Raw genomic sequence first — 18,037 nt, 5'->3', positions numbered from 1 at the left:
ATAATCACGATGAACAATCCACTAAGTAAAGCTGTACTTTCTGTCATGGGATTTCAATCAAGCTCATATTTTCATCAAAATCCACTGATGAGATTTGAATTTAACATTATTTATAATATTTAATCAATATTCTACTGATTCTATGTGCAATGCGATCACCAAAGTAACGGTCGTAATGCTAATAAATCGAACTGTATCTAATGTCGATTTAATTAATACAAACCAGCTCTATTTTGAAAGCTGCAATAAATGAGAACGCAACAATAAGAACTCAGAATATTTTAGGGGAGAGAAGTACTTAATTTCTCTCTTCAGTGATTCAAACCCATGGTTATTCCCGCAATTATGGACAATATATTGGTAATCTGGGATTGGTTATTTAATACAATAAAACCTTAACAAAAAAAATCTGGGCTGTATCAACAATCTCAAAAATATATTGATAACAAACTTCATCGGTTATAGTGATGCGACAACTGTCAGAAGCTTTACGCTATGGGAGTCAAATTTCCTTTTTCAAACCTGATAAGCCAATCTATAAAGATGAGTTAACATCTAAAACCTCTCATAATGACCAAACAAAGAGGGGTGACATCACTTGAAACTTTCGTTTTATTAACCAAAGATTTCAAAGGAAACTATGACAAAAATAAAGACGTAAATGGTACAAAGAATTTATTTTTAAAACATTTTTGTGAAGGTTTAATTAAATTCTTACTAGAGTTCTATAAAAAATTGAGTATTGAACTACCGCCACGCCCGTGATATAGGGGGCAGTGGGTTATGTCTTTTCTGATGTTTATCCAAGGCAGATTTAATGCTCAATCGGGTAATCAATGAGAGCTTAACATTAGGTTTAAAAACCGTTGATGAATGTTCCTGCTAATTCATCGTTTAAACGATCATGCGTTACAAGAATTTTGCACACTTTCTTATAGCAAGAACATGTAGATATGTTGCGATGGCTAACTCGTCATAAAAAACAAAAATTAATGAAAACGTATGGGATATGATTACTCACTCACTCCGTGATCATCACAACCCATGAAGGGCCTGGACCTCAGCCACAACAGCTTTCCACCGTTCACGGTCCCTCGCAGCCGTTCTCCAACCATGGGATATGATGGGTTGGATAAAAAACTCGAGACATCTATTATAGGGTGACCATTCGTCCCTGGTTTCCCGGGGCAGTCCCGTGTCCCGAATAATTATATGTCCCGGAAAATGTCCCGAATTAGATTATTCATCATATCAGAAGACCTAATAAATAATGCATATTCTCGGTGAAAACGCAGTTTACAAAAGTGCACACGATCACATTACTTCCTGTTGCTATAAATGCGAACAAGTAAAAATAACTAAAGCTTCCTGGTCAGTAACCAATGTTTCTATCCACTTCAACTGTGTAGGAGCTAGAATTCACTATTTGGTACTCCTGTAAATACTTCGTAAATCAATTTCTATCCACAAAAAACCTTTCGATTGCAACAACCGCTTTTTTCCTTGTTTAAGAAGATATGAGATCTTGAACAATCGTTGATAAGATGTTTCTGAGGAATCTAGAGTTTTAGTCACTTTATTAATAAAAAAAAATCATTAAACAAACGTTTCGAACTTCAGGGCTAATAAAGAAAAACGAGAGATCTATTTGTTTACAAATATATCATGGCGAATTAGAAACATCATTATCTGTTTAAATATTAATCAAAGATCTAAGAAATCTATCAGAATTATAAATAAAATAACTATTTTAAGTTTAAGAATTTGAATTATACGTACCTATTAGAAATATACCACTAGCTTTAATTACTGTAGACTAAGTTTTTAGGTACTTTCTATCATTTTCAGATTAATTAGGTTTATGTTATTTTTAAATCGAATTGTGAATAATGTCAGTCTCAATGTTAAGTTTGTAAACACCCATATCTCTCTTTTCTGTTTATTATCCATGAAGATGAACTAAATCTAGTTCGAAACGTTAGCGTTAAGATGTTTTTATTATGAACTGTCAAAATTCTATTTTCCTTAGAAACAATATCTTGCCGCAGTTTGTTTATCCATAGAAGTCCATTCCAATCCATTACTTAACAAGCTCATTCAAAAATCAGTAAGGCGTCTGAATCAAAAGTTCAAGATACATCAATGAATACGCTCGGAAGTTGAGTTCATCACGAGGAAGCTTCTCCACTCAGCTAATTCATCTAAGTTTTTTCCTACAATTAACAAATTCGTTTTTGTATTGCAGTTGTATGTTACACATAAAACACAAAACTAAATTAACATCCAATAATATGAAAGTCATTGTTATTTTTTTAAATATACAATATAAGTTTTGTTATCTGTTTTAATTTAAGAGGTCTAGCAGATTAAAAGAAATAAAAAGGGAAAGGTATGCTGAAGGAAGATTAGCTAATACTATAAAAGGAAAAAAACTGAAAAAAAAAGGTTAAAATTTATTTAATTCATTTTTTGTTAACATTAAAATTTGAAATAATTTCGCACACCAAAATGAATACTTTTATAATAATCACCGAACAGGGATCACATCTCTTTCAATACATAACTTCCTTTAAACTAAATCGAAAACCGGATAATCAGTTACTATCATATTCATCATCTTGACTGAACCCTAATGGATCATTAAGAAAATTTGTAGATTTGAAGATTGAATCTTTACTTGAATTACTTGAAGTTGCTTGATCATCCATATCTGGAATACAAATAATGTTTATGCCATCATTCATTGTAATGCAGTTTAAAACAATACAAAAAGGAAACAAGGCTTGGGAGAACCACTGACTCACTTCCTTTTCCTATAGCTGTTAAAATACAAAGACACATTTTCAAACTTGGAATTTTCATCAAATGTTTGGCTTATTTTAGCATTACTTGGTTGATTATTCTTCATAGATTTTAGGTAAAACGACTACCTGAGTTAAACTACATTAAATGGCAACACTAAGGATAAGCGCAGTATTAAAACAAGATTTTATCTGTGAAATAAACTTTTTGGGTCAGTAATTTCGTCAATTTATGACTGAGTTAAGTTTTAAAAAAAATATAACCTCTAAATATTAAATAAAAATAAATTATTGTATAAAAACACATTTTATGCGTAAAAAAAATCAGTACTCCACATGAAATCAGTCTGTGCTGAATTGGGTTGTTCCACATACCCTCCATTAATAAAAAAACGGCAAGCCAACCAATTTTTTTGTTCATTGTTCAATTATGGGATCCATGTGTACTTCAAAAATCTCTTTTTGGGTATCCACCTTAGCCTCCTTCTTCACACAAAATGTTTTTGCTTCTTAGTTCTTTACTCTAATCCTCTTACAACTTAATGTATTATGTTGTTATAAATTAATTAAAACGGTATTGTAAGGGACTCTCTTTTGCTTACCAAATATCACTCGTAACGCCTTTTTAAAATCTTAAAAATAGTTTAGCGACAGGGACCTCTCCCCAAAGATATAGTACTTAATTTTGAAAGGGTTAAAATTACTTAATATTGAAATTAGTCAAGTACGACATTCTCTAAAGCTCCAAAAAAATTATCTCATCTTGTTCAACAGGTAAATCACCTGTGTTCGCTTATAACTCAAGTTTCTATATGTGTGGTTTCCAAAAGAGCCCTTTACTAATGACAAGAAATTTACAAGTTAGAAAATATTAAATCCAAGAGTGCGTCACTCTTCTAAAATAAATTAAAAAATACTATATTTTGCTGAACTAATTGTTTTTAAACAGTAATAGAATTACTGTTTTACATGTTTAAGTTGCAGTGAATGTATTTTATGTAATGCCTCGTTCTCAAAACGCTAAGGGCAGTCTTTCTGTACAATTAAATACGATTCTTTCTAACTGTATGATATAAAAGCAAACATAGACCGAGAGAGGGACAACGATGCTTTTAATCACATCTGGGATAAATAAGCAAAGTTCTAATGAAACAGCATTAGAAATATTGGTAAAACAGACATTACCAAATACTAACCATTAAATAGTGGCTTAGTTGAGTCATTATTCTTATTCCTATTACTTGAACTAAAGAGAGAATCTTCATCGGTTTCATCAAACAGCAATGAAGTACGTGTAGCACTAGAAGACTGGAAGCTCGTCTGTGGTGCAAATACTCTTGCAGTTGCAGAGGTATTTGTTTTAGTAAAAAGATGGTCATCACTCGGTGAAGCATCTAAGTTGCCCAGTAAATTTCTTGGCCTGCAATGTTATAGTTAATTTCTTACATAAGGTGTTTATAAGGTTGGTGATGTTAAGAAAAATTGCAGGGGGAAAAATCATTATGGCAACCAGTAACTTAAAAAAAAAGAGATTTACACTGGTGAAGCCAGATAATAGTGAGGGAAAAAAAACAAAAAACCCACTCCCGGGTTCTCCTCACTCCAATTATGTTTGCAACTTCAAATTGTGGAATCAAAAAGGGAATGAAGGGATTGATATCTGTAAAATAAGTCGTGACATATACAGGTTTACTAACTAAATCCAAATCAATTAAAAAAATAATTTAGAAACTGCTACAGTATTTAACCTTTTTTTAAATTCTTGTGAAGACCAGGAAGAGGTATTCTGAAACAGTGGACTATCTTCATCCTCTGTGAATGGATCCCAAAATGCTGAAGACTCTTCATTGCTGGTGACTGCTGAAATAGGTACGCCAGTCGTTTGTGAACATATTCCAGAAATTGACAAACCTTGGGAAAATGATAATGATTGAAACAGTCCTGCAAATAACAGACAAAAAAAAATCTTTAATAATTAGATTATATTAGATTTAATGAATGTGTGAGAAAACAATCCTTAATTTCAAGAACACAGAATCTTGTAGCGATTCAGTTTCATTAGCAATAGATGTCAAATGATTCTCGTGACACTTTTGCTTCTTAAATTTTGAGGATTTATTCAGAGAATTCTACGGAAAATAGCTTTCAAATTTTTAAGCTATTCAGTGGCGAGTGAAAGAAAAAGTAAATGTAAGGAGGCAGTGCAATAGTGTAGTGTAGGGGATGTAAAGTGCAAACACAAAGGTGTTTAGAACCGCTGAGTCGGCAATTTGTAAATTTTAGCTACTGTATAGCTGCGAGACCAGAGGGTATGCTGCTACTACGGAGATATGATCTTGCTGGCGGTGTGTACTGGCTAATGATTTCCGATGAGTAGCTTCGTCCCAGTAGAGATGGATATATAAAGAAGTTCATAATTTTTTTTTTATACAGGTACATAAAAAACAGACTATGATCTTTACGACCGTCTGTCAAGTTGTATCGAAATAATAATAATAAGAAACAAATATATACATGATTCAGTAAAGAGAAAATAAATGAAATAATATGCTCCAATTTAACAACAAAAGAAAGGGGGGAAATATATATAAAGAAAAAAATAGCGTACTCTTGAAACTAATAATAATTTACTCCATTGTAACTAAAAATTAAATTCTGTGATTAAAAAATATCTGTAGCAAGATGCTGCTTTAATAAACTAAACTTAACTTATCCAGTCTCCACCATTTAAATAAAATAAAAACTGCTCATTATTCAATTGACTCTTGTCAAAACAGTTTATCCTAAATTCTTTTAATGTTGGACACACTGCTTAAAAATGAAAAGTGTTTTAATTACCATAGAGATTTCAAGAAAAATTTCTATCTTTTAACCAGGGCTTATAATTTAATGGTAATGATTCAGTTCTGATTTTAATCTAATATTTGATATGTTCAAAATTATTCAAATTTAAATAACAATTGTTTGAATTATAAGTGAGTTGAGAATACAATGAATGGTAAATTGAGCACCTTCAGCCCCATAACTAAGTAGGGTAGCGGGCAAATGGTAATAATATTTTGATTACGAAAGTGATTGTCGACTCAGCGATTGCGGGCTATAGTTTTAAATGTAGACTAAACGTAGGTGACGGAAATATGTAATTACAGAGTAAGACTTTTTTCTTTTATTATTAATATGATTGAAAGGAAAGGGTTAAATGTTTGTGCGGGTGGGTGTCCAGAACCACACTGCATCATCAGAAACATTCTATCCCTCTATTCCCGGCGAAAATTAGCCTACTTATCATCGAAAAAAATCTATCCAAATAAGTAAAAGTATCTCATTAACAAAAACTTTGTCTGAAAAGTTAGAATCAGAAATGGGACGGGACCTAGATTTTTTTTTTTAAGAGACTTGTTGTGCCTTTAAAAAGTTAAAAGCAAAGGTTGATAAAACGATAAAAGACACACAAATAAGCTAGAACCTAACATTTTATTTATACTTCAGCTTGTAATTTCAATCAGTTAGAAACGTACGAAAAAGCTTTTTCTAACTTGTTTCTAATTTTGTGATCATTTTTTTTTTCCTAATTAAAAATATAGAGGCTAAGTACTTTAAATTTGCCTTTGAAAAATGTTTGCCTGAATCCTAACAGAAGATATTATTTTTAAAAAAACAAAACAAAAAACAGAGATTTTATAACAATTGATATCATTTAAGTATCTTTACTGCATTAAATTTTCATTAATATTTTTTAGAATTTATTAGATGTCGCAGACCCATACGCTGGTCATTTCATTAAACTTAGAATTGAATCAAACTGCTATTGATTTGTCAAAGAAAAAGATTATGTTAATTTTTAAATTTAGAATAACTTTTATTTTATGCATTATTGGTTTTCTCTAAAACGCAAAGCTATTACGTGGAAAATATTTGTAAGCTGTCTTAATTTTATATCTCTTAATGTTTGATGTTATCAAGTCAATTCTAAAAATTCTTAATACTTGTATGTTACATAACTGTACAAGACAAATTCGCCAATATAATTTTTTAAACATATTAATTAAATCAATTATGATGTACTAACTGTCTATTGATGTGTCCGGATGAGTGTTTGGGTTACACACTGTAAAGAGATCTTCCTCATCTGTAGATGGTGACAACAAACTGGTCATGTTTGAATGATTCAGAACTTGAGTTCCACTTTCAATATTTTTCTTCTTGGATTCATCACTCAAATCAACATCATTCAATACTAATTTCGTTGGTTCCCTGTCCAGAGTAGCTGTATTGATAGGGTAGCCAGCATTATCACGCTTCTTTCTACTTGGTAAACGTCGTTTGTTTTGATTTCTAACACGATTCTAAAACAAAATCATTTTTTGATCATTGTTGAGAAGAGGTAACCCACAGAGTGAGACCATGTAGTGAACAATGTTCATATATGTTATGTATCTTTTAAGATTCATACCGAACAGAAATGATTAGTGGCGTGAACCACAAATTCACGCGACACTATGTGGTGAAGAACAACTTTTAAGAGAGTAAATTAAAGCTTAGATAAGCTAGCTATTCATTTAACCTGTTGAGATCATAAGTCGCGTGTAACTAATTTCAGAGTTTTATTTTCTCAAACATCCACGATTTACAAGGTAATAAAGACTTACGAGACCAGTTCTAGGTTAGTATGAGACTGCCTCAACAATCTGTCGAGAATTGGTAACCAAAACAATCTTCCTCAATGAGACCTCAGGCCTCACAAGTGCAGGAAGTGGTGCATGGGCGCGCTGAAGTCACAGGAATGGTAGGTTGGCCAAACGCCAGTGACAGGCAGAAAAATAAATTGGTGGCTACTCGCTTAAGTTTCATATTACTTTAACAAGGACGGCAGGCCTCTTTACGGTCAGACTAAAAAAGCATACATCGCAAGGGCCTGAAAACGGATAGCCTGTGCAAGTTTAAGAGGAAACGGCATGTATTATGACAATGTGGAGGGCTTGTTTTAATAATTGCTTTTCTCTTCGGGAAAAAAAGGATGCAACCAGCTATACCCATAAGAACTCTTCATGAGACTCCGAAGTTAAATCAAACAGACTGGAGTTGAGGAGGTGCTCAAACTGGTGGGTGCCACCAGTTGGACTACTTGGGTAACGTTGGAGTGGCAGGCTGGCTAACTCCCATAAAATCTCATCTAGATTTTATAAATGTATAAATTAAAAAAAAAAAATTTGACCTCTTTTGTACTTAGAGTTATGATAAAATGATCCATTTAATGATAAATATACGTACACTATAATGAAACAAAACAATTTCACTTACAGAATGGACAAATATTTTTTGTTTTTCATTATAATTTAGCCATTTACTTAGTTGAAAAAAATTAATCTTCTATTTCCTCAGTTTTCCATAAGAGTCTTGATTTCGATTAACACGTATTCTGAGGAACTGATCTTAAGTGTAAATCGGGAATAGGAGACTCGTTTACTTTTTACGCATGCCTTAATAATACGGAGATATTATTTATTTAGCTACCTTTGATAAGCTGTGCAAAGTGCGGGTTGGTATGTTTGGAAGATCATCATGGACGAGTGAAGCCGAGGTTGCTTCAGTCGGACAGCAATTATCTCCTGCAGTGCTGACAGGATCATCACTCACTTCAATACCTTCCATTCTGTGCACAGCTTTTGCATTTGGTTCCACAACCACTTCCATTTTGTCCGGTTTAAATTTCTCTAAAACGTGTCCAAAAAAGTTATACACACTGCGATATATCTCTATTCATGTTAATATTGAAAGTACTAATATTTGGAATTGAAATAGCGAGGATTCAGTCAATACAAAAAACAACTTCGTCTTTACGCAACGTTGCTTCAACGTTCCAGCAAGTTTAAGGGCTACCAGCGCTCCCCAGATGTTTTAGGATGCCTCCTCCAAGTGAAACCAACTTCTCCCAGGAAGTTCTAGAAAGAGAGGGGAACCGATAGTTAGGTTTAATAGGGAGATTAAACTTAACTCAGATAAGACTAAACCAATCTTAGATATTTGGGGTGTCCCAAGTATTTCTCCCTGAAAAGTCTACCCTAGATATTCTAAAATTAGCAGATATTATTTTCAACCAAGTTACTCATGGGCCATCTAACCTCTGTGCATTGCTCGCATTACAGGGCACCTTGCATTGGGTTAGAGAAAAAAAAGGAATAGCCGTCCAGTCTTGCTCTCAAGCGCCTCTTCTTAACACCATCTCCTAATGCTAGGAGGATATCTTCCTTTGCCCATCTTTCAGCAAGGATGGGGTTTATATAAATTCTCGCAATTACTCATGCCTCCAATACTATCTTTGTTGACCTGCTGCTAAGGACCAGTTGTCCAGAAGGCGCCCCGTGGATATAACGTAAAAACAGATTTTAGATTTGATGGTTTATGGCAAGTTAACGTATCAGTTGCTTGGATAGCTAAAAAGGTTTATTACATTTCAGTGTTAAAAAAATCAATTAAAGTTGCGATAATTAGGAGAAAGTCGTTCGTTATACCATATTTTCACTATTACCAGAGTAAGAATTGTATAAATTACATTTGAAATTAAGATACTTTTGCTAAGGTTTATTTAGTTTAAAATTCTCTGTAAGGATATTTTGTATTTGTATGCATATAATTTTTCTAATAAACACAATGATTATTATTATTACTTTTGCTAAGGATATTCTCGTAAGGCGACGAATAGATCTGTTCCAAAACAGATTTCATCCTTTCCTTATCAAATGGTTTGGATTTTAGTTTCTCAGTGTCACTATTCTCACAGATAACTGATGTACTATCACCAGGCTGATTGTAACAGTTTATTGGCTTCGATTGCGCCAATAACGGTTGCTGAGAAGCTGTAGCTGCTGAAACCCTATCGTCCAAATTTTCTCCCTCAACATTATCATAAACACTGCAACGATTTCCAAATTATAAAATAAGTAACTGTGGTTTATAGTGGTGTTTAATTAGTGGTAAGACATTATATGCTACAAATAATATAAATATTAATTTTAGGTTTGTGTAGCAAATTCTAATTTAACTATAAAAGTGACAAAAAATTGTTATTTATTATCACTTACGTAGGACTAAAGAAATGATAGTTCTCTGAGGAACATTCGTTAGATGCAACCATCTGAGAAAAAAATAACGTAAACAAATTATATTAATATTTTAGTAAGCACAAAAAATCAATAGAATCTGTTATATAAACTGATTTTTCGTAGAAGCCTAATACAAAATTAATAGTAATTTAACAAATAAAGAATTATAAATGACGAATGATATAAAATTTAGCTTAGTACAAAAATTGAAAGATGCAGCAAGTTTCAACTAATGGCAATTTCGTCAATAATTTCATCAAATCCATAGATTTGTAAAGGGTTAAAAATAGAAGGGAAAAATAGCGAAGTATGGGGTGTTTAAAGGTAAACTGAGGAGTGGCAATAAACATAAACCAAGGTTCCGCGATAAGAGTGGTAGTGGGGGACTCTTTTTCTTTTAACTTTATAAAACACAAATGATATTTAATTTTAAATGTCATTCAGATAATTTAAAGTATTGAAAATTTTTATTCATTACTACTTGTTATGTAACTATAACTTGTGCGAAATAAACTTCAATTAAAGTTTACAGTACAATTTTGTGAAATACTGTAGAAAAATTTTCTATATATTTTATTAATCAGAGAGTGAATTAGGTTTATTTTTCTATTTACTAGTAAATTACATGTTAACCATTTATTCATAACTTATTGACTCTAATATAAAGAATGTACTAGCTAAGTAGTTAAGTAGTACAGTGAACTGCTGGAGGATGTACCGGGTTCAACTCCCGCTTGCTTCCTTAAAATACTTCTTCCTAGAAGCCTGTGGAGTTCTGGTTCTACCAACAAAACATGGTTTAAAGGCCGGTAGTACACTGAGAGGCTCCAGGCGCCAATACCCTCAGATTAAAACTAAATAACTAACTATTTAAATAAATATATGTATCTTAAATAATAGTTTATTCAAATAGTATATATTAAATAATTATGAAAAGCTATTATTGATACTTTAAAACAATTAGCGTGGGGTGTTCGCATAATAAAATTACGTTGCAATGTGTAAATTGCTACACGACGAAGTCAAATCATAGCGCTTGCATCTGGTCCAGTCACACGCGCGAAACGCGTCTCAATAGGCGTCTAGTCTAAGATAGAACTCGCTAAAGAACATACTTACATCATAAGAGTTGACTGAATCTTCTCGTGATTTTTTCGAAAAACTGTTGGATGCACTATATTGCTCTGCCTAAAAATTTAAAATTCAATAATAATAATAAAAAAAAAATCAATAAAATCCAAATAATTCAAAAAATATAACAAAACAAAATCAGTTACCTGAGAAAGACTCTTTGAATTATTCTGCATAATATTCGGAAACATATAACCAGTTTCATCTTCTGCCTGAGGAAATAAAACAATACAGTAATTTCCTAATTTTAATAAACTTACATTGCTGTATAAAAAAAAAATCTAATGTGAACACAAGCGATACACGGCTTTTCCTCACCGAAGTTGACAAAATTAAAATTTCTTAAAAATTCAAACATATGAGAAAATATTTTTAATTTTTAATATAATGATAAAATGATACCACAGAAAGAACTTTGAATCATCGCTCCTCCAAAATCCCACTGAAATCAAGGTTTTCTGAAATAAGTTGTTAACCACCTAACATACCTAGTTCGAATTAACTTTACATTGGTAATTAGATACCATGACTAATGTCAAGAATAGGTACCCGGAGGTGTGACCTGTTTATTTTTAGTGCATGCGCAGTACAATACAGTTACTGTTCACTTTTTAAACTACTTCCCGCCAATGTTCAGCATATTCTTTTTAAATTTTTCAACTTCCCGCTAATGTGTTTTTTCATTTTCAATGTACGAGTATTATCAGTTTCCGCCAGTGTCCCGTTTGTTACTTTATGTGCCTTTTTTTTGAAACTTCATAAAACATGAGCGTTATAAATTTAGTTTTTCTTTTATTTAAAGCATGAATGTAGTCTGAGTGAGGATGGAGAGATGAAAGTTTGAAAATTTTGAATGGGTGTTGGTTTAATTAGTAATAGATATGTATGTCCGAAGTGTGGAAGTGAGATGATAAGTATGAAAAGGAGTGATTCTTCCATGGGCGATCACATGAGAGTATTATTTGAGGGAGTGAATAAAGTGTACAAACAGAAGGATAGGGATTGTATTGAATAAGGTAGGCTACTTTTGTTTTGTTTTTCATAATAAAAATAAAAAGTAGATCAGGGGGTGTATCATCCCCCTACGAATATTTTTTAAATAAAATTATCAATCTTGAATTAATAATTCGAAGTGATTCTGATTCGCTGTTACCATATAACCCGCCAGATTTAAATGTAAATATAAAATAAAGAAATATTTTTATATTTATATTTGAATATGGCGGGTTATATGGTAACAGCGAATCAGAATCACTTCGAATAAGGCCACACCTCCGGGCACCTATTCTTGACATTTACCGATACCATAACAGTGAAATGACACCAAAGTAATATAAAAATGAAGTTACTAAGAAAAAGTTTCTAATAAAAGTGATGGCTCTACAAATCCAAAATCAATAAATCTATTTTTCCCCCAAGAAGTTGGAGCCTTCACGAGAAAATCGCACAATAAATCTATTTTTTCCCCAAGAAGTTGGAGCCTTCACGAGAAAATCGCAAAAATAAATGAAAATTGTCGGTAAAGAACAGTGTGCACTAGAAAGTGGATCGATTTAAATATCAAATTTGGATTATCTGCGGTTTTCCATTTAGAAGTCATGCAAACCATGGTCAGACAGACCCACGTGCATACATTACTAACTTTTAAAAACAAGTTTTTAGTGTTCAGAGCACCTTTAAATATATTTCTGATGAAAACCTAAATTCGAAAATCTTTATGACTATTACTCTTATGTTTACATTCTATTGATTCATTTAATTTGCATTTAATTTATAAGAAAGGGAAATACCAAGACACGGAAAAATGAAGCATGCACAAAGTATTTGCTGACCGCTTACCTCAGTGTTTTCTTCTGACTCGTGCAGCACCAGTGACAGTCCAAGTGTGGAATCGTTCAAAAACTTATAACTACCAATTATATGAGGGAGTGGCCGTTCTACATAGCATTTTCTTGGTTTTACCACAACCTGGCTGTAAAATAAATATAGTAAATGAATTTTACATCCGTAAAATGTATAGCAATAACCGATCTTCTCGCCTCGAATACACTTCCGAAAAAAATGAAGCCGAACTGTAGGGGCATTTTTTTTTATAAAAAGTAATAATGTGGCAAGTTTCCCTTATTGCAGCTCATGTAATTATATTAAAAGTTTTCATAAACTTAAAACTTGTCTACGTCTTACTCATCCCAATAAAAAAAAAAGCTTTCACATGAAATTTCTTGTAAGCTGTTCAAATAAATTTATTAGATCGAATCGTAAGAAATGAGTATAACAAGACTGAAAAAAATTGTTTTTTTGAGGGGGAAGCTGAAAAAGGCAATAAAAAAGAAAAATTAAAAATTTCTACATTTGCAAAAATCTAATCCTTTCTCTTATTCCCCCTATTCCGCCAGTTCGTTACCATATATTAGCGGAATCCACTGTAATACCATCTGCTTAACAGGTTCAGCGTTATCAGAGAGCTCCTATAAGCATACAACTCTAGTCTAAGCGCCAATCAGGTGACTTAATGAACAATAGTACATAAACGATGATAATGTAGTAAATTAATTAAATTATAGAAACCTGTGTTCCAATTCTTCATCATCTGAATCACTTTCTGACAATTGTATTGTTTCAAATCTATCCTCAAGCAAACGTATACAAGTAGCTATTGAATCTTCAAGAGTGGTATTAGCCGGTGATGTACATTCAGCAAAGTCTATGTCCGACTGAAAGGAATCAATTGAATGATTTTTCTGAAAAAAGTCAAAGAGATCTAAACAAGTTCAGAAATACGTAAAGGAGCTAAGAGGCTTCAAAAACCAAAAGGATATGAAAATCGTACTTGAAAGATTTCAATCGCCATACAAATATTTTCTTGGTTGACCACAAATATGCAGAACCCAATTAGGGCTAAAACTTTTTAGCCGTATGTTAATATTTTTAAAGATTACAGAAATGATGTGCACGCACTTTGTAATTAGTTTAAATTTTGTTACTCTAAACTCTGAAGTTTAACCTATCATAACCTAAACGTTAATCCTAGAATATCATAATCTAAATTTTGTGGAATGAACGTAAATAGCCCCTCAATATGAACAGAATCCTCTTTCATATTGCGAGCATGTAACATGGTAGGCTTCTCGATGCCTAACTGGTTGCTGAGCCTGGCACTCTTTAAAAGTGTAGCCACAGTTAACCTCTCCCTGCAAAATAGGCATCTAGTTCTTTTTCTACCAACTAGAAGAAGATGTAAGATGAAGATGTGTTTAACGCGCGTGACCGATTCATTCATTATTATTATTATTTCTATCATTACTTTAAACTTTGGTTTATGGGATGTACATCTTAAAAGGAACGAGTGAAAAGGTGAAATATTAGTTCAAACTAAATTTTGTACAGTGAACTTTATAATACACAGAAATTTAATTTGAAACACATTGTATTTCGATATTTTCATCATGTACAAATATTAAACCGCTTGAAAAACGTTGTGACTTGTTTAAAAAAAGTATGAATTTATTCGAAAAAAGTATTTAAGATATTTTAAATTATTTAAGTTATGAGAGCTTGGTTTTAACAAAAGAAAATTCCTTTGTTAAAACCAAACTCTTATATTTTAATACTTTTTTTTTAAAATCCCAAATAAATAGTTCAACAACAAAAATCACCTTTTCTAATGGTTCATGCAGATTTTCACCCTCATCACGAACTCTATTTTCAACGAATTGCGTATCTCCAACACAATAAAATACATTACTAACATCTCTGACTTTTAAATAAGTTAGTGTTAAACTTTCTTCTAACCCATCCATGCATTTTCCAGCAATGATGGCATTTCTCATAATGGTCTGAAAGAATAAAATATTTAGGTACACATAGGCAATTTAATATATTAATACTTATAAATATCCGTCTTGAGTGAAAGTAGCACTGTCCGGGAAACATCGCGTTCGAACGGGTATGGTATTCTGTGAAAGCTCAAAAGAATCATTTTCTTCTCCTATTAAGTAAACCTCAAATCCTTTCAAAATAAATGCTCCTTCTGGGTCCACTCAGGCTTTTTCTACTCCACTATATTCTTAATTTCGCCAGAACATCTCTCTTTCACATATTCTGCAGCGCAAATATCCCATCGCGCCCAGAAAAAAAAATCCATTTCTAAGCAAACAATATCTATTTCATTGCACCTAATCTGGGCCTTGACATGGCATCCAACACCTGCCACATAAGGTAGGTAATCAACTTCTCAAACTCACAAATCTCCCACATAACAACCTTTACAGTCGACAATCCATACGGTTGAGAGCCATGTTAGTTTTTACTTAAATTGGCATCTGAAAACCAAAAACTGAAGGCTGAAGATGAAAAAAATAAACAGAAGATAAAAAACTTTTCTCTAGAATTGACCAAGTTACCAACTTTCAACAGAAAATAAAAGACTTTAAATTCTACAGCGTACATACAACCATTGTGAACTTACATATACAAGGTTTGGAGTGCCATCAGGCATTAAACTAAGTTTCACTTCAGGATCTTACTTGGTATAAGCGCGACACTATTGAGAGTGATCTCCTAAGAGATTTAGCCAATTTCTGAAACTGCATCTTCTTCCCATATAACTTGATACCTTTCACCTATAACCTTAGGAAATTCTCTCGCACTATGCATTTTCTTCCCAGTCATTGTACTACTTCTCAAAACTTTTAGTAATATTCTTATACTAAGGTTTTATTTACTTAAAAATAATTTTTACTTTCATTCGGAACGTTTTCCCAAGAAATCTGTTTTCAAGTGTTCTTTGCAGACAGCATAAAATATTTATTTTTTTAAATATCACTCCAAAGGTAGATCTGCCGTCGCCTACAATATCAACTTATATTGAAAGTATTTCTTTATCTAAATATTATGAAAGTCTGTAAACCGGATGTGCAACTTTACATAATAGAATTTTGAAGGTTTAAATTTTTCTGGAAAACAGCGTTTTCACTTTCTTGAGTTAGAATAATTTTTAAATAAATATCTATCATTTTCATTTGAAAGTATAAGTAAAAATTAACTAGATTTATGATTCTATTAAATCTATAACATTTCTGTCAAATTATGTGCGCGTGGGTATCTAGAACCACAAGGCATTATAAAAACATTCTAACCAAGCTTAAAGCAGCCTAATTAAGGAACAATATGAAGAGTCTATTTCCAAAAAGTTCAAAAATCTCTTATCAAAAACACAGTTTAAAATTAAAATTAAGTATAATGGTTGATGAAACGAAAAAAAGTGGACAAATCAGCAAGTACCCGGCACATCGTTCTGAGTTAATTTAAAATCAAAATAATGTCGCGTTTTACACCCTAGAGGAGGTACTGCAACTACTGAACTACAGAGATGGGCCTACGATAAACTTATATATATTCATAAGTCTAAAAACAATTTAAATTAAAAGAATGAAACTAGATATTTGCAAATACTTTTCAGAACCAATTTTTGTATGCTTACTAATTTTTTTTAAACAACTGCATTTAAGACCAACGGAATTCTTATTTAGATTAGCTAGGCAATTAATTTTAACCTATTTTTTTCAACATGTAATGAAATTAAAAAAAAAAAAAGATAAGCAAATACTTAATTTACTGAACTGATTTTTTAAAACATCGATCTTAAGCATTTTTACATTTACAAAATCATATTGTTTGGAATAAATGAAGATTTTTCATTACCTCTGAAAATCGCTCTAAATGTTTTAAAAGATCAACATCTCTTGATAAATTCCACTTTGAACTGTTGTCGCGCATAAATTTTGGATTAAATTGTGCATTATTCTTATTTCCATCCTATAAAAAAGAAATCCGTTTTAAAAACATAAACTTAATAAATTTAGAAAAAATAAATTACTAACACTTCCTAATAGAGCCATTAGAAAATCATCTACACCAATTATTTTTAAATAGTACACAAATTTATTATTCCGAAAATTTTACTAATTTAATGAATTATTCGAACATTTTTATGAATTAATATAAAAATGCAAAATAATATAAAAAAACTCCGAAAATTAATAATTATGTAAGGTTATTAAAGTCAGGAGGTTAAAGAGATCGTTCATACTTCATAGTTTATAGTATCGATTCTTGGTGATTGTTTGGCCACTATTTCTGAATACATTTAAGTGAAGTTAAATAATCGCCTATTATTTCACGCAAAATCACGCTTTACAACTAACTATCAAAAAAGGAATCACGGTCGGCTAGAATGGCTGAATATCACTATTTATTGTTCCAGTATCACTAGATTTTTACTATTTGGGATTACATGAGTTGTAAGAGACCCGACAAATTTTAAAAAATCGGCACTATTGTAATCCCCTTTTTTTTTTATTAGTAGAAAGAGATAGTAAGAAGGAAACCCCGACAGGTCTAACAGCATTTCTAATCTGATTGTGTCAAAATTGTCTTATCAAGGGCACGTTGGGCAGATCCCCAAATGATGTAGAGAAATAGACTCATTGTACTGCGACTATTGCTCTAAGACTGTTAAAGCTAAGGTTCTAAACTGATAACGGAGTGTTTCTATAATTTGTAGGAAGACCGTTGTAAACACTATCCAACTGTCGGCGAGATCAAACCTAGAGTGAGAAAGTTGAGGACGTAACTAGTTCGGAAGATAAAGTGAGTTGATTTTGGTGAAAGGAAATAAGTTGTACCAGCTTACGGTGTCTCTTTACGTCTTAAAGTTGCCACTCTGTAACAGCCAGAGAGTCTAATAACTTTGAAAAATGAATAGAGATCACGCAGATGGTTGTAACCTTAAGTGCACAAGCCTTTATTCTTGGCTTTTTAAAGCTCCCATCGATTTCTAATTGCAAGGTTAGCCTTGTCATTGGCTAATTACAGTTTTTCTTTTTTTGATAGCGAAAAAGCTTCAATCGTTTAGAGTGATTCCTTTGTGAGGTGGGAATCATTGGAAAATTATCCTTATACCTTGACATCAATCTTTGCAGAGCTTCCCGACAGTCAGCG

The 18,037-nt window shown here is 32.1% G+C and overlaps 1 protein-coding gene across 2 annotated transcripts; it reads right to left on the bottom strand.

Moving 5' to 3' along the window:
• Positions 1 to 2,433: 2,433 nt before the first annotated feature.
• On the bottom strand, positions 2,434 to 17,081 carry LOC141459579 (uncharacterized). Of its 2 annotated transcripts, none has more exons than XM_074138813.1 (14): positions 16,918 to 17,081; positions 16,739 to 16,852; positions 14,692 to 14,871; positions 13,604 to 13,776; positions 12,875 to 13,007; positions 11,182 to 11,247; positions 11,024 to 11,092; positions 9,884 to 9,936; positions 9,470 to 9,714; positions 8,316 to 8,515; positions 6,871 to 7,147; positions 4,550 to 4,742; positions 3,998 to 4,221; positions 2,434 to 2,710 (listed from the first exon to the last, which is right to left on the bottom strand). In XM_074138813.1, exons 1-14 carry the CDS (start codon positions 16,933 to 16,935, stop codon positions 2,595 to 2,597), a joined length of 2,061 nt encoding a protein of 686 aa, XP_073994914.1. In that variant the 5' UTR covers positions 16,936 to 17,081; the 3' UTR covers positions 2,434 to 2,594. The 2 variants fall into 2 exon arrangements, with proteins under 2 accessions (XP_073994914.1, XP_073994915.1); XM_074138814.1 differs by having other exon boundaries at positions 13,604 to 13,749.
• Positions 17,082 to 18,037: the final 956 nt, after the last annotated feature.

The sequence above is a fragment of the Rhodnius prolixus genome, unplaced genomic scaffold, assembly GCF_049639745.1.
Source record: "Rhodnius prolixus isolate KJV_2025 unplaced genomic scaffold, Rpr scaffold_11, whole genome shotgun sequence".
NCBI classification, from domain to species: Eukaryota; Metazoa; Arthropoda; class Insecta; order Hemiptera; family Reduviidae; genus Rhodnius; species Rhodnius prolixus.
The sequence above is the reverse complement of the archived record's forward strand: the minus strand, read 5'-3'. Positions and strand labels throughout refer to the sequence as shown.

Bases quoted from the DNA above. Each gene is read 5' to 3' on its own strand.
- LOC141459579 (XM_074138813.1), bottom strand. The intron at 11,093-11,181 runs GTAACTGATTTT...TTAAATTTTTAG, and splicing joins ATTCAAAGAGTCTTTCTCAG to GCAGAGCAATATAGTGCATC. The intron at 9,715-9,883 runs GTAAGTGATAAT...AAATCGTTGCAG, and splicing joins TATCATTTCTTTAGTCCTAC to TGTTTATGATAATGTTGAGG.